This window comes from Carex rostrata, chromosome 17 (assembly GCF_964058835.1).
Source record: "Carex rostrata chromosome 17, lpCarRost1.2, whole genome shotgun sequence".
NCBI classification, from domain to species: Eukaryota; Viridiplantae; Streptophyta; class Magnoliopsida; order Poales; family Cyperaceae; genus Carex; species Carex rostrata.
Genome location: NC_135934.1, coordinates 6,015,511 through 6,027,810, shown reverse-complemented (window position 1 = coordinate 6,027,810; position 12,300 = coordinate 6,015,511). Strand labels below are relative to the sequence as shown.

General features: G+C 34.8%; 1 protein-coding gene across 1 annotated transcript; it reads left to right on the top strand.

Annotated features, from left to right (window-relative positions):
* Positions 1-5,508: 5,508 nt before the first annotated feature.
* Positions 5,509-9,315, top strand: LOC144568808 (LEAF RUST 10 DISEASE-RESISTANCE LOCUS RECEPTOR-LIKE PROTEIN KINASE-like 2.2). The gene is made up of 3 exons (XM_078319201.1): positions 5,509-6,300; positions 7,272-7,310; positions 7,943-9,315. The coding sequence occupies exons 1-3, from the start codon at positions 5,553-5,555 to the stop codon at positions 9,100-9,102; spliced, it is 1,947 nt and encodes a 648-aa protein (XP_078175327.1). The 5' UTR covers positions 5,509-5,552; the 3' UTR covers positions 9,103-9,315.
* The last annotated feature ends 2,985 nt before the right edge of the window (positions 9,316-12,300 follow it).

The following is a 12,300-nucleotide window of genomic DNA, read 5'->3' as shown; positions in this document are numbered from 1 at the left end:
ACCATAGTTAAAACTTTAAATTGAGTAATGTGTTAAATTTGGAGATATTAAATAATTTGATAAAATATCAAATACTGATAAAATATTTTTAAAAGATATCAACTTTTGCTATTCTTAAAAGTAAATTGATCATTTATCATAATTTTTAAATAAGAAAATAATGAAGGTCACGCTCTATTCAGCTCTCATCTAGTACAACGTTGAGGGCAAAAAGAGATTTTTGTTTATCATACCAGATATACCCCTGTGACCTATTCAATGATCTTCTTTTTATGTTAGATTATTGTGCGTAATCAAATGATTCAAATCACCGTCAACTAATTAAGGAAGGGGAGATATTTATGTAAAGGATGTATCATACATTTGAAAACTCTTTTATCCGGATTTAAAAAAAATAATAATTCTAATTAGTTAAAAAATAGCAGCACAAGTATGAAATTTCACATACTAAACTTGCAAAAATTTCGCCATCTTTATTTTTTATTTTACTAACATTTATTTTATCAAATGGATAAATATTAAATAATGTTTCGATCATGATTTATTGACCAATCTAATTAATGAAATACATTATCACATTACGAAAAGAAAGACATTTACACATATCCAATAACTACAAAATTTTCTCTCAACATGTTCTAAATTACATTTCACTTTCAAGAAAAAACATTGCAGTACTTAGAACTATTTTTTTTTTTTGGCTACTGAAATTATTTAACTTATTTGAGTAATTATATCCATATAGTATGATTATACATAGTAATTCAATTTGTTCTTATATTTTACATAATATGTAAAATTGTGTCAAAGCATTCTATACTGTAATAGAAAATTAATAAAATAAAGTTAAGATTGTCAATATAAAAAATTGTCAAATTTTTGTTGGTAAATTATGTATATATAGATGGATAATATAGCAACAAAATTTCTCTTTTCTTAATTGTGGTCTTTACGTAAATCAAGTAGTAGTCCATTTTTTATATTGCATTAAATGTTTCCATTGATAACAACATTTTCAATGTTAAATTAAACCGGACAACATTAATTAAAGATAAATTTGCTATAAACGAAGAATTATCATTTTAGAAAGTTACAATATGTGCCTTTAGAATAGCTAGAGAGGAGAAATAAGGAAATAAATAAATTGATTGTCTCTTCAATTTTAATTGTAACATACCGTGTGACAATATGTGTGGCGAGTATATTTCTAATTAAATTTAGACTTCTACACGTAAAAAAGATGCATTTAATCAAAAAAAGACAAATTATTTGATCGGAGGACCGAGATTAAATTCGAAGTTTCATCTTTCAATCGTAGCCGTTGGCGGATCGGACACCCAACGTGCTTAATAATAGAATGAAGATATATGATAATCTTTTATTTATAATGCACAACTATATAATTTTATATTATTATAATTAGATTGATTTAAATAATTTGTCATATAATAATTTGTTGTAGTAATGTATGACAAAATTGATTTATCTAATATTTTTTAAAACGCAGCCCGTGTCTCTCTCATTTAACATTACAGATGGACCTCAGATAAATAACCAATCAACGGAAGGGGCTTTCTCACACAACCGATAGTAGGTCCCATAAAAGGCCTTTTGGTTTAGGTGCGGTGTGTTCAGTGCAGTGTTGTAAAAAACGTCCAGTTAAGCCGATTAGTTGTTGATGGTGACCAAATCGTCCTGGTTTTTTCTGATTAATTAACCGATTATTTCTAATTATTTTTTATTAATCGCTTGGCAGTACCTTGTCCATCCGACAACCACATATCGTTATTTACAACACTGGTTTAGTGTGAAACATTATCAATTCTTACTTTCATCCTGGGCACAGTTCATGAAAACCATTCATTGATTTATAGTTTGGTGCATGTGCTCCACACTTAAACGAATTGAAAAATCACCCTCTCTCAGAAATATCTATAAATCCGAGTGAAAATTCAAGAAAATGAGAAATGCCAAGGAAAGAAAGGGAAAGGTCAAATTGGGCGCCAAAATCAAATTCCTTATGTATGGAGCGTCAATTTAGATCTTGGTCATCAAAGAAGAGTAGAAAGCTGGTGGGTTCTTCGGAGTTGACTTGGTCAACTGATCAATTTCAAGGTGAAAGTTAAAACCGCATAAAGTGAAGTATCATGATCAAGGTTCTAAATAGCGATTATAGCGGCATAGCGGAGAGACAAAAAAAAAAGCTATTGCGAATAGCGTAGTTATAGCGGAAGCTATCACATATAGCGATTTTCCCTTTTCAAACTTTGTATTCTATATTTCTACTAATTATCAACATAATCAATATTATAAAATTGATGTAACAACTAAATGACAACTAATCTAAGTCTATATTTTTTATCAATTATGCAAATAAGAAGGAAAAAAAATCTAAAAAATAACATTATTTAATAGTTTATACTTCATGGTATTACAAAGAGCAATTAATTTTATAAGGTAAATGAAGTCAATATACATATTTAAACATTTTATAATTATAATAATAATCAAAATCAGCTTTCAATTGAAACGAACGATAATAATTTTACAAATGAATACTATAAAAAGAGTAATCAAAATGAAGAATTAGTATTTGAATATTTATCGATATAGAATGATATAATAAATCACAAATAAAAATAGAAGCATATAGTTTGGTATAGTATACTTATCGTAGAAGACCATGTAGCATTAGAAATAAGAATAGAAGTATAGAAATCCATATAAATTGCAAAAAAAAAATCATGTAGCATAGCGGTAGCTATAGCGAGTCTCATATAGCGGTAATAGCGGTCAGCTATTATAGCTATAGCGGTCGTAGCTGAGTTAGCGCAATTTTATCTCATAGCTTAGCGTTTATGGTCCGGAAAAGCTATGGCGTAGCTATAGCGCCGCTATAGCTAGCTATTTAGAACCCTGATCATGATTAGTGGCGTAGTCAGGATTTGAGTTAAGAGTAAACAAAAATTGAGTTCGAGTTCAAATAAACTGACAGGTTCAGGTTCGAATTCGGGTTTAAGATAGAATTTTATGGATATTATTTTGTATGACCATAATTTATGAAATTTAAACAAGCAGCAAAAATAAAAGCCTCAAAATTTTAAAATTATAACTATCACAGACAAACTTTTTTGGATTTTGTCATTATACAGTCATGCTGGAACACATAGATATTGTTGGTTCCAAAAGCATCTGGGGGGAGGGGGTAAATAGGATCTTTTTTTTTTTTAATTTAATCTAAATTAAATTAACTAGCATGTCTATAAGTTATTCTTGACGAAAATTTGAATAACTTGAATATAAACTAATAAGTATGAAAGTAAATAAAATAGTTTAGAGATACTTGACATGAGAGTTGTTTACGGAGTTCGGCACTAACATCTACGTCTCCGGAGCCCGTATGACCAAATGGAGGTCAAAATACAAATGTGTGCAGGCTGTTGGATTTATTTCATTATAACAGTCGGAGCCGTTGTGTAATGGAAAAATTCATTTCCGAAGTCCATTTTTCTGCCAAAACTCCAATGGCTGACCGTTGTGGCACCATCACAACGCCTATGGCCCGTTACAACGGTCATCAACCATTGTGGAACTTCATCAATCTTCAAATAGGCGTATCTTGGCGCTCGAGTGTCCGATTTCAGCATATGACCACTTTTCGAAAAGCTTGTGAAGAGTAGATATTGATTTTGAAGTCTCAGCATTCATTGGAATAATGATGCAGTCAGTTATCTCAAGGACAAAGGAAACAATCTCAATAATCTTGTTGCAATTCTAAATCTTATGAACCTGTACATATCTCAACTCAAGGAAATTGTTAAATTCAATAAATATATGTTTTGAAAATCTAGTTAAACAGACAAGTATATTATGACACAATCCAACAGATATATGCACACTACCATGCATAGATGTATGTAACACTCTTATACGAGAGTAGCGCATATTTAATTATGAAAATTAGATTTACAAATGTAGTAAAAATAGAAAAGGTACAATTGGTAGACACATCATGGGTTTTGTGAAGAACAAATATCCCATCTCCAGAGGTGTAAGCTTTTTTCAACCCTTTCTTCTTCCCTATGAAGCGTTAGATAATTATGCTAGAAGAAAGCGCAAGTGTTATCCTTTAACTCTAAGGCAGAGGACTAGAAGAGAGGAATCAAGGGAAGAGGGGTGGCGTTTCTTCTTCTCTGTGCATTTCACATTTTTTCTCCACGTTTCCATGTTTTCGGATCACCGATCGCCTGAGAATCGCCAGATTCGACAAGGGTTTATTCACACGTATCTTTTTGGACAAACGGGTTGAATTATGTTTAGCTGGTTTGGGTTTATAGTGAATCGGTTTTGAGTTGGAGTCAATTGGATCGGGTTTGAGTGAGGATTAGAGGATATAAACAAGGGTAGGCAAAGCTAATTTTAAGGATAGACAAAGTTAAAAATTTATTCTATTTCTATTCAAATTTTCAAATTCAGGAGTAGGCAACTGACTACCCCTGATGTACATTAGCTCTGTCACTCATCATGATGCTCATACGACCTTGCTTTACTACTCAATTGGACTCGAAAGTCGAGACAATGCCTATTAACGGGAACACAAAATGGCACCCGATCGACTCGAGTCAGGTCAAACCAGTCATGTAGAATAGAAGGGGTTTAAATTATTTTATATTTTTATTAGTATTTTGTATCTATTTCTAACTGAAATTCTAATCCACTCGAGATAAGGAAAGTTTTCTAATAAATAGGATAAAATGAGGGGCCAGCAGACCCGCCGAGTTGGTTTTCAATGCCAGCTCTTCTCCATGAAAAGGCAAAATAGGATTGTAATAAAGAAACTTCACTGTAGTCCCAAGTTCGTCCTCTTATCTTTCTCGGGAAATGCGCATCGGTTAACCAACCGTCCATCCGTGACCTCGGTTGTTCGATCCCAAAAGAGGCCACTCTATCTCTTTCTCGCTGCGGAGAGTACGCATTTCAAGGTACTTGACTAAACATACAATCCAGATTTACTCTCAGCCTGTACTTACTCGGGATAGTGCAAGGGTAATATTATTTGTGCTTTGAGATTCGTATCAAGCTAAAAAGAACAATTTTGAACCATCCGATTCAATTGTAATCAGTCTGGTAACCTGAGGGGATGTGAATTCCACTTCAAGGGTCAAGCACCACCAAAACCCAAAACGAGGCTGGGTTTTTTCTAGGTTGGGCCTATATATGGGCGAGCAGGTGTTAAAAACCCAGTAATATAATTTCTTCTATAACAAACTAAAGGCCACATGGACAATTTGATTATGACTAGTTTCTATCGTTTAATACGCGCATTAAGTCTTTTTGTATATCTTGAATTATTCAGCTACGACTGACGAATATCTTCCGAGCAACTGTTATAAATATTTTTGTCTTTTAATTAATATCCCAGTCAAGGTCAAATTCAATCCATGGAAAATTATTATGAAGTTTGCAACAATAACACGTCTGTGTCCCTATCTTCTCCAAAATTTAGAAATATCTATAACTTGAAATCTTTGTTGGTTCCATTTTCATCTTTAATGGCCGCTTCAGTACTGGCTTGTCTTTTTTTCATTTTCTTCCTTCCCTTCTTCTCCAACTCATGTACACCTACACTTCCATGTAATCCTTCTATTCAAGTTATGCCTCCTTTCTACTTCCAATCAGACATCATCATGGGTCTTAGTTGTCCAGGTTATTTCATAATTGGTTGTGACGATATTAAGCCATCTATTCTCTTATGGCGTTCTTTGTCATTACCATTAGAAAGCATCTCATATAACACCAATATCCTTAGGGTTCGAGATCCTTATCTTAGTAATACTTTGAAAAAATCTGGCTGTGGTCATCTTTATTTTAATTTTCCTAGTCCTGTCAATAACTTTACCAATGCGATGCATACTTTATTAAATACTAGCCTTACTTCTGTGAGATGTCACCCTCCCAGTCAGATACAATCCCCACCCAAGATATTTGGAAAGGACTACAACCTTAGCTACTCGCCGTCTCTTGATGATGATAAGCCTCCACAAAATTGTTTGAGGCCTAACAATTCCGTTGAGTCTTTTGAATACATTTTCTCATTCAAAACTGACAGCGGACAGCTTTCTCTGATATCAGCTAGTTATTCGAGTGATCTTGTAGCGCAGCCCGGTTGCTTTGCAAACTCGACAGAGATTTTCGATCGTGAAGATATTGGTAACTTTACAAACTTGACAGAGGTTTTTGATCGTAAAGATGGTAAATTCACAAACTCGGCAGAGGTTTCCGACAGTGGAGATGATAAAGGTTAGTACGTAGCTTGCAGATTTTTATCAATTTGTTATTTATATATGGACAGTTCCATTTTTTTTTAAACTAGTTGCAAAATACAGTACCATTTTTTTTGGGTAAAATTTCATTTTCCCTTTTTGGCATAATTAATGTTAATGGGTTCTTGACATAACAGCTCTAATTGGGATAAGATGCCGCAATTTGTATTCATAGGAAAAGCAAAAAAAAATATATATATATTAAAAATGAGAACGGTTGCAGGGAAATTTGAAAAACAAGAAGGCAGAATCGGCCCATGGCATCCCAACGGAACGTTGCCAAACTTCGGTTCTACAGAAAAAAGAAAAAAAAAAATTAACATGGGATGCCATGGGCTTATGGCGTCCAACTTTTTTTTAGTTTTGTTGGTTGGGATGGCTTATGGCGTCCCACTATAATATTTTTTTTTTAAGATTTGGAGAGGGATATGCAATGGCGTCCCACTATAATATATATATATATATATATATATTTTTTTTTTTTTTTCAGAGCTAAAGTTTGATATGCAATGGCTTCTGTAGTTATTAAAAACAAAGTTAATAGCAGAATAGACTGTTTGATATGAAGTAAATAACTAAATATCAAAGAAGAATTCATCCAAAAACAAATCTAGTTGTGATTTGCAGATTGTGACAAGAGAAGACTTTGACCAATAAATAGACTTTCTAAGCTCAGGAGTATTCACTAGAAAACTGTTTCCTTTTTATATATTTTTTTCTGCATGCGAAAATCTTATTCAATTGGGGCCAGATTACAAAAGTTTACCTTGTGAAGGTTAAAATCTTTAGCATCTCTTTTGCACGCGCTGCTATAACTGTGTTAAACCTTCTTTGTAAAGTCATTCGATACGAAGGAATGCTCTTGTAGTCTTGTTATATTACTGCTACTGTTAACTTCAAGGTTGTTAGTTATTCACAGATATTTGTATTATTTTTCTTATATTGCAGCAATGAAAGATGGTGACAATGGGATAGTTCTTATGATAGGCAAGTATCTCTCTTTGCATCATCTGTCATTAAATATCTTCTCCTTGATGCCAAATCTTTATGTATTATTTTTTTAAAACCTTTTGGAATACAACTTGGTATTTGTTCTGGCCTTCTTTTGTTGTCGATCAAGTTGAGTAATATAATTTGAGAAGGGCCATTGCTGCCTCCAATGCTGTTGATGGACCACGATCACTGCGATCACCTAATAATGGGTGGCACATGGTTATACAAATAACCCATTTGTTTGCTTAATTTGTTTAATTTGTGTTTTAAATTTATTTATGATCCATCTAAAAGAACTTGACCAAATATATTTTCTTTTTCCTGTTTAATCTGATTTAACTGTGAGGTGCTGAGCTGTAAGGTGGGTATCAATTATTGAGTGGCTGTTAATATTGTTAGTAACTGATGGTATGGCAAATCACTAAATTGGCAGGGGTATTATCACTGAACTATCTTGGACAAATGAAGAAATTCACATGTTCTCTTGTATAAACCCATCTGAATTGGATTCAATTCCCCAATACCCCCTGAAAAAAACTTACTCTGTTAGTTTCTAAATATATTTAAAACATTTCCACTCGATAGAAGTTGTATACATTCTAATTACTTTTACTTTTTTAATGTAGGTTTCTCTACTGGATATATAGCATTCATCGTAGCATGCCTTATTTTGATTTTAAAGATTAAAGGTTGCAAAAGTTGTGCTGAATGCATTTTATGGAGCAAAGACAGATCTCAAGGAAATATTGAAATGCTCTTAGAAAAATATGGATCGTTTGCACCAAAAAGATATCAATATGCAGAGGTAAAGAAAATTACATGTTCGTTTCAGGATACACTTGGTAAAGGAGGTTTTGGCACGGTATACAGAGGAAGACTGCAGGATGGCCGTTTGGTTGCTGTCAAAATTTTGCACAACTCTTCAAGTGATAGAGAGGAGCTTTTAAATGAGGTCCTGAGTATTGGCAGAACTTCTCATGTCAATGTTGTTTGTTTACTAGGCTTTTGCTTTGAAGGCTCCAAGCATGCTCTAATTTATGAATACATGCCAAATGGATCGCTGGACAATTATATATACTCTGAAAATCCAAAAGCAGTTCTTGGTTGGGAGAAGCTTTATGAAATAGCAATTGGTATTGCTAGAGGTTTAGAGTATTTACACCGAGGTTGCAATGCACGTATTGTGCATTTTGATATAAAGCCTCAGAACATTCTGTTAGACGAAGATTTCAATCCAAAAATTGCAGATTTTGGTTTGGCAAAATTATGCCCACCAAAAGAGAGCATTCTTCCAATGGCTGGGAGGAGGGGAACCGTTGGATACGTTGCTCCCGAAGTTTTCTCTAGGAGTTTTGGTGTTGTTTCAATGAAATCTGATGTATACAGCTATGGAATGATGGTGCTGGAGATGGTAGGAGGAAGAAGGAATGCAAAACCAAGTGCTGAAAACTCAAGCCAAGTGTATTTTCCACATTGGCTTTATGATTGTCTTGTTGAAGGTAGTTCACTACAAGCTTGTGATATATCAATCGAAACTGAAGAAATTGCAAAGAAGATGGGCATGGTTGGTTTGTGGTGCACACAAACATCGCCGGCTAATCGGCCCTCAATGAACAGAGTCGTGGAAATGCTGGAGAAAAATTTAGACGAGTTGGAAATGCCACCAAAACCTTACCTCTGTTCTCTGCCTCATTCCACAATATTATCAGATACTTCTCATACTCCCAAGTTCGGATTGAATTCAGAGTCTGATTCCGACTGTTTAGTTGGGGCTAACTCACTATGAGTATATGGGTGGCAACTCACTAGTATCTGTCACAGGTTTGATTAATTAGTCCCCAGGTTTGATTTATGTCATATTTTTACAAGGAGATTGGCATTAGATGAGCTGTCTCCTCAAATGACAAAAATAAGCATTCATTTTGATAGGCAGTCAATGTTATTTGTGTAAAAAATTTGAAATTCCTGTTTATACTTGAAAATAATTATTTGTGTAAAAAATTTGAAATTCCCTCAATATCAATATTCCAGATAATAATTCTTCTTCCACATCTCTAAGGCTCAGGCTCTCTCCCACCCTGTCCATCAGCGAGCTTGGCTGTGTGAGGGTGCGTGCCTTTGGATCCCAAAGCCTAACGGGTCTGCGTACGCACTTCAAGCACTACAAAATCTTCTCCAAATCGGGGCTGAGCCAATGGACTTAAACCCAGTAATATCAATTTCTCCAATACTTCCCACTGGAAAAGGCTGTCAACTATATGACCCAGATAACTAAAGGCCACACAATTAACAAAAACCATGTAGTTCTCTGTTCAGCCACAAGATTGTATAGTCAAGGTCAACAATACCATCAATTGCAGGACAACCAATTATTGTCTGGCAAAATAAATACATGTGACGAAACTAGTCTTTCATGGAAACAATCAATGCAAGAATGTGCTTACTAATCAACTGTCTTTAAAGCTCAAGGCTGGATTAGCAATTCGGGATTTACAAAAGGTAAATGAGTCTTTACTTATGAAAGCTCTTTTTAAGGTGGCACAAAATAGTGAGGCGCAGTGGGTAAAAATTGTGATTGCTAAATATTTACCAAGAAGTACCCTGTGGCATAGCTCAAGAAATACTAAATGTACAAATTTTTGGAAAAGTATCATGGGTGTTAGAAATCTGTTGTTACCACTGTTGCAGTGGAAGCTAGGGGATGGTGAAACTTGTAGGGTTTATGGGCAGCCGTGGTTCGTAGGTGCTCTGGAGTTCTTGCCAACAGTGAGGAGTAACCAAAATTTGCAAATGGTGGTGGCTGAATTATCTGAGCAAGCAAGTGGCAGTTGGAATGTGGAGAAATTAATTGAATTGTTTGGCTACAGTAAATGTTTACAAATTGTCTCCTCTGTCATTCCACCACTCCAAGGTGAAGGTTCTGACCGTTTGATTTTTTCTCCATCTAAAAATGGTTCTTTTTCTGTTAAAAAAGCCTATGAACTGATATCATGTGAAAGGCAAGAGCAAGGGAGTTCAAATCAAAAGGATCTTTGGCGGTTAGTTTGGAAGAAAGGCACAATACAACCGCGGATACAGTTATTTCTTTGGAAGCTGCTAAGTCGTGCCCTTCCTCTAAATCACACTCTAGCTACAAGATTACACAAAGGGGATTCTAAATGCCAAGTATGTGGCGAAGGAGAAGAAGACACCACACATTTAATGTTCCACTGTTCTTTCTCACGTGCTTGTTGGTTTATTATTTGCGGGCTCAGATCAGACACATTGGGAGTTGATTCGATACAAGGTTTGCTTCACTTAGGCGATACAGCAACAGATTGGGAGTGGACTCAACGTGCAAATATCCTATGGGCGTTATGGAGGTGCAGGAATGAGCGAATGTATGCGGGAACTGAGCCTACCTTCAAAAGGTTCATGAAATTGTTCAATGAGATAAATATGGAGACTGAGGTAGGCATGACATATCATATGGTTCAATCTGAAAGCACTTTATTCAATTCAGATTTGTCAGTAGATAGATGCAACACTTATTCATGTTATGTAGATGGGTCATGGATGGATCGATGGAGTGGAGGAATAGGCTATATAATTTTTAAGGGAGACTTGCTGATAGAGTATTGTTCTGCTGCAGTGAGAGCTTGTTGCCCAGCTCAAGCAGAAGCAATTGCTTTAGTACAAGCTATGAAAAAGGTGGCCTCCATGAATATAACCTCATGTATATTCTATACAGATTGTCAAGTGTTAGCAAATTCTTGTACTTCATTAAGGCCTCCCAAGTTCTGATTCCGACTGTTTAGTTGGGGCTAACTCACTATGAGTATATGGGTGGCAACTCACTAGTATCTGTCACAGGTTTGATTAATTAGTCCCCAGGTTTGATTTATGTCATATTTTTACAAGGAGATTGGCATTAGATGGGCTGTCTCCTCAAATGACAAAAATAAGCATTCATTTTGATAGGCAGTCAATGTTATTTGTGTAAAAAATTTGAAATTCCTGTTTATACTTGAAAATAATTATTTGTATAAAAAATTTGAAATTCCCTCAATATCAATATTCCAGATAATAATTCTTCTTCCACATCTCTAAGGCTCAGGCTCTCTCCCACCCTGTCCATCAGCGAGCTTGGCTGTGTGAGGGTGCGTGCCTTTGGATCCCAAAGCCTAACGGGTCTGCGTACGCACTTCAAGCACTACAAAATCTTCTCCAAATCGGGGCTGAGCCAATGGACTTAAACCCAGTAATATCAATTTCTCCAATACTTCCCACTGGAAAAGGCTGTCAACTATATGACCCAGATAACTAAAGGCCACAAATTTAACCAAACCATGTAGTTATCTGTTCAGCCACAAGATTGTATAGTCAAGGTCAACAATACCATCAATTGCAAGACAACCAATTATTGTCTGGCAAAATAAATACATGTGACGAAACTAGTCTTTCATGGAAACAATCAATGCAAGAATGTGCTTACTAATCAACTGTCTTTAAAGCTCAAGGCTGGCTACCTCAGTAGTACCGTGTTTTTTTTCTCATTTGCCCTTGTATGTTTATTTTTTATTTTTATTTTAAATTGCCTGTGGTTACAATTGTCTTGGTATAGTTGCCCAGACTACATTAGTCTTTTCAGGACTTAATATAAGGACTTAGAAGACTTTGAATATACCACTTTCTTTTTAAATGGTTAATTTCATTTTTATTTTCCTCTTATTATCTATAAAACTCTTATCTATATGTGGTAAAAAGTGTACAAAATGTTATTAACACGCCTTTTAATTAGTTAGAAATAACATCTGAGAAATGGGACGAACCATCCATTGCGCTCAAATCTTATGTGATGTACCGTCTCACGAAAACTTATCTGGAGCCATTTGGCTTTTTCTGTTTAAGAAAAAGATTGCAAAACAAAAGTAACCTTTTACAGAAACTTCAGTCAAAGGTCAGAAATAAACGTTTGGGTCAATGTTTGGTTGACTACAGAATA

Coding starts and splice junctions, on each gene's coding strand:
- LOC144568808 (XM_078319201.1), top strand. CDS start 5,553: ATGGCCGCTTCAGTACTGGCTTGTCTTTTTTTCATTTTCTTCCTTCCC. Junction 6,301..7,271: donor CGACAGTGGAGATGATAAAG/GTTAGTACGTAG, acceptor CTTATATTGCAG/CAATGAAAGATGGTGACAAT. Junction 7,311..7,942: donor TGGGATAGTTCTTATGATAG/GCAAGTATCTCT, acceptor TTTTTAATGTAG/GTTTCTCTACTGGATATATA.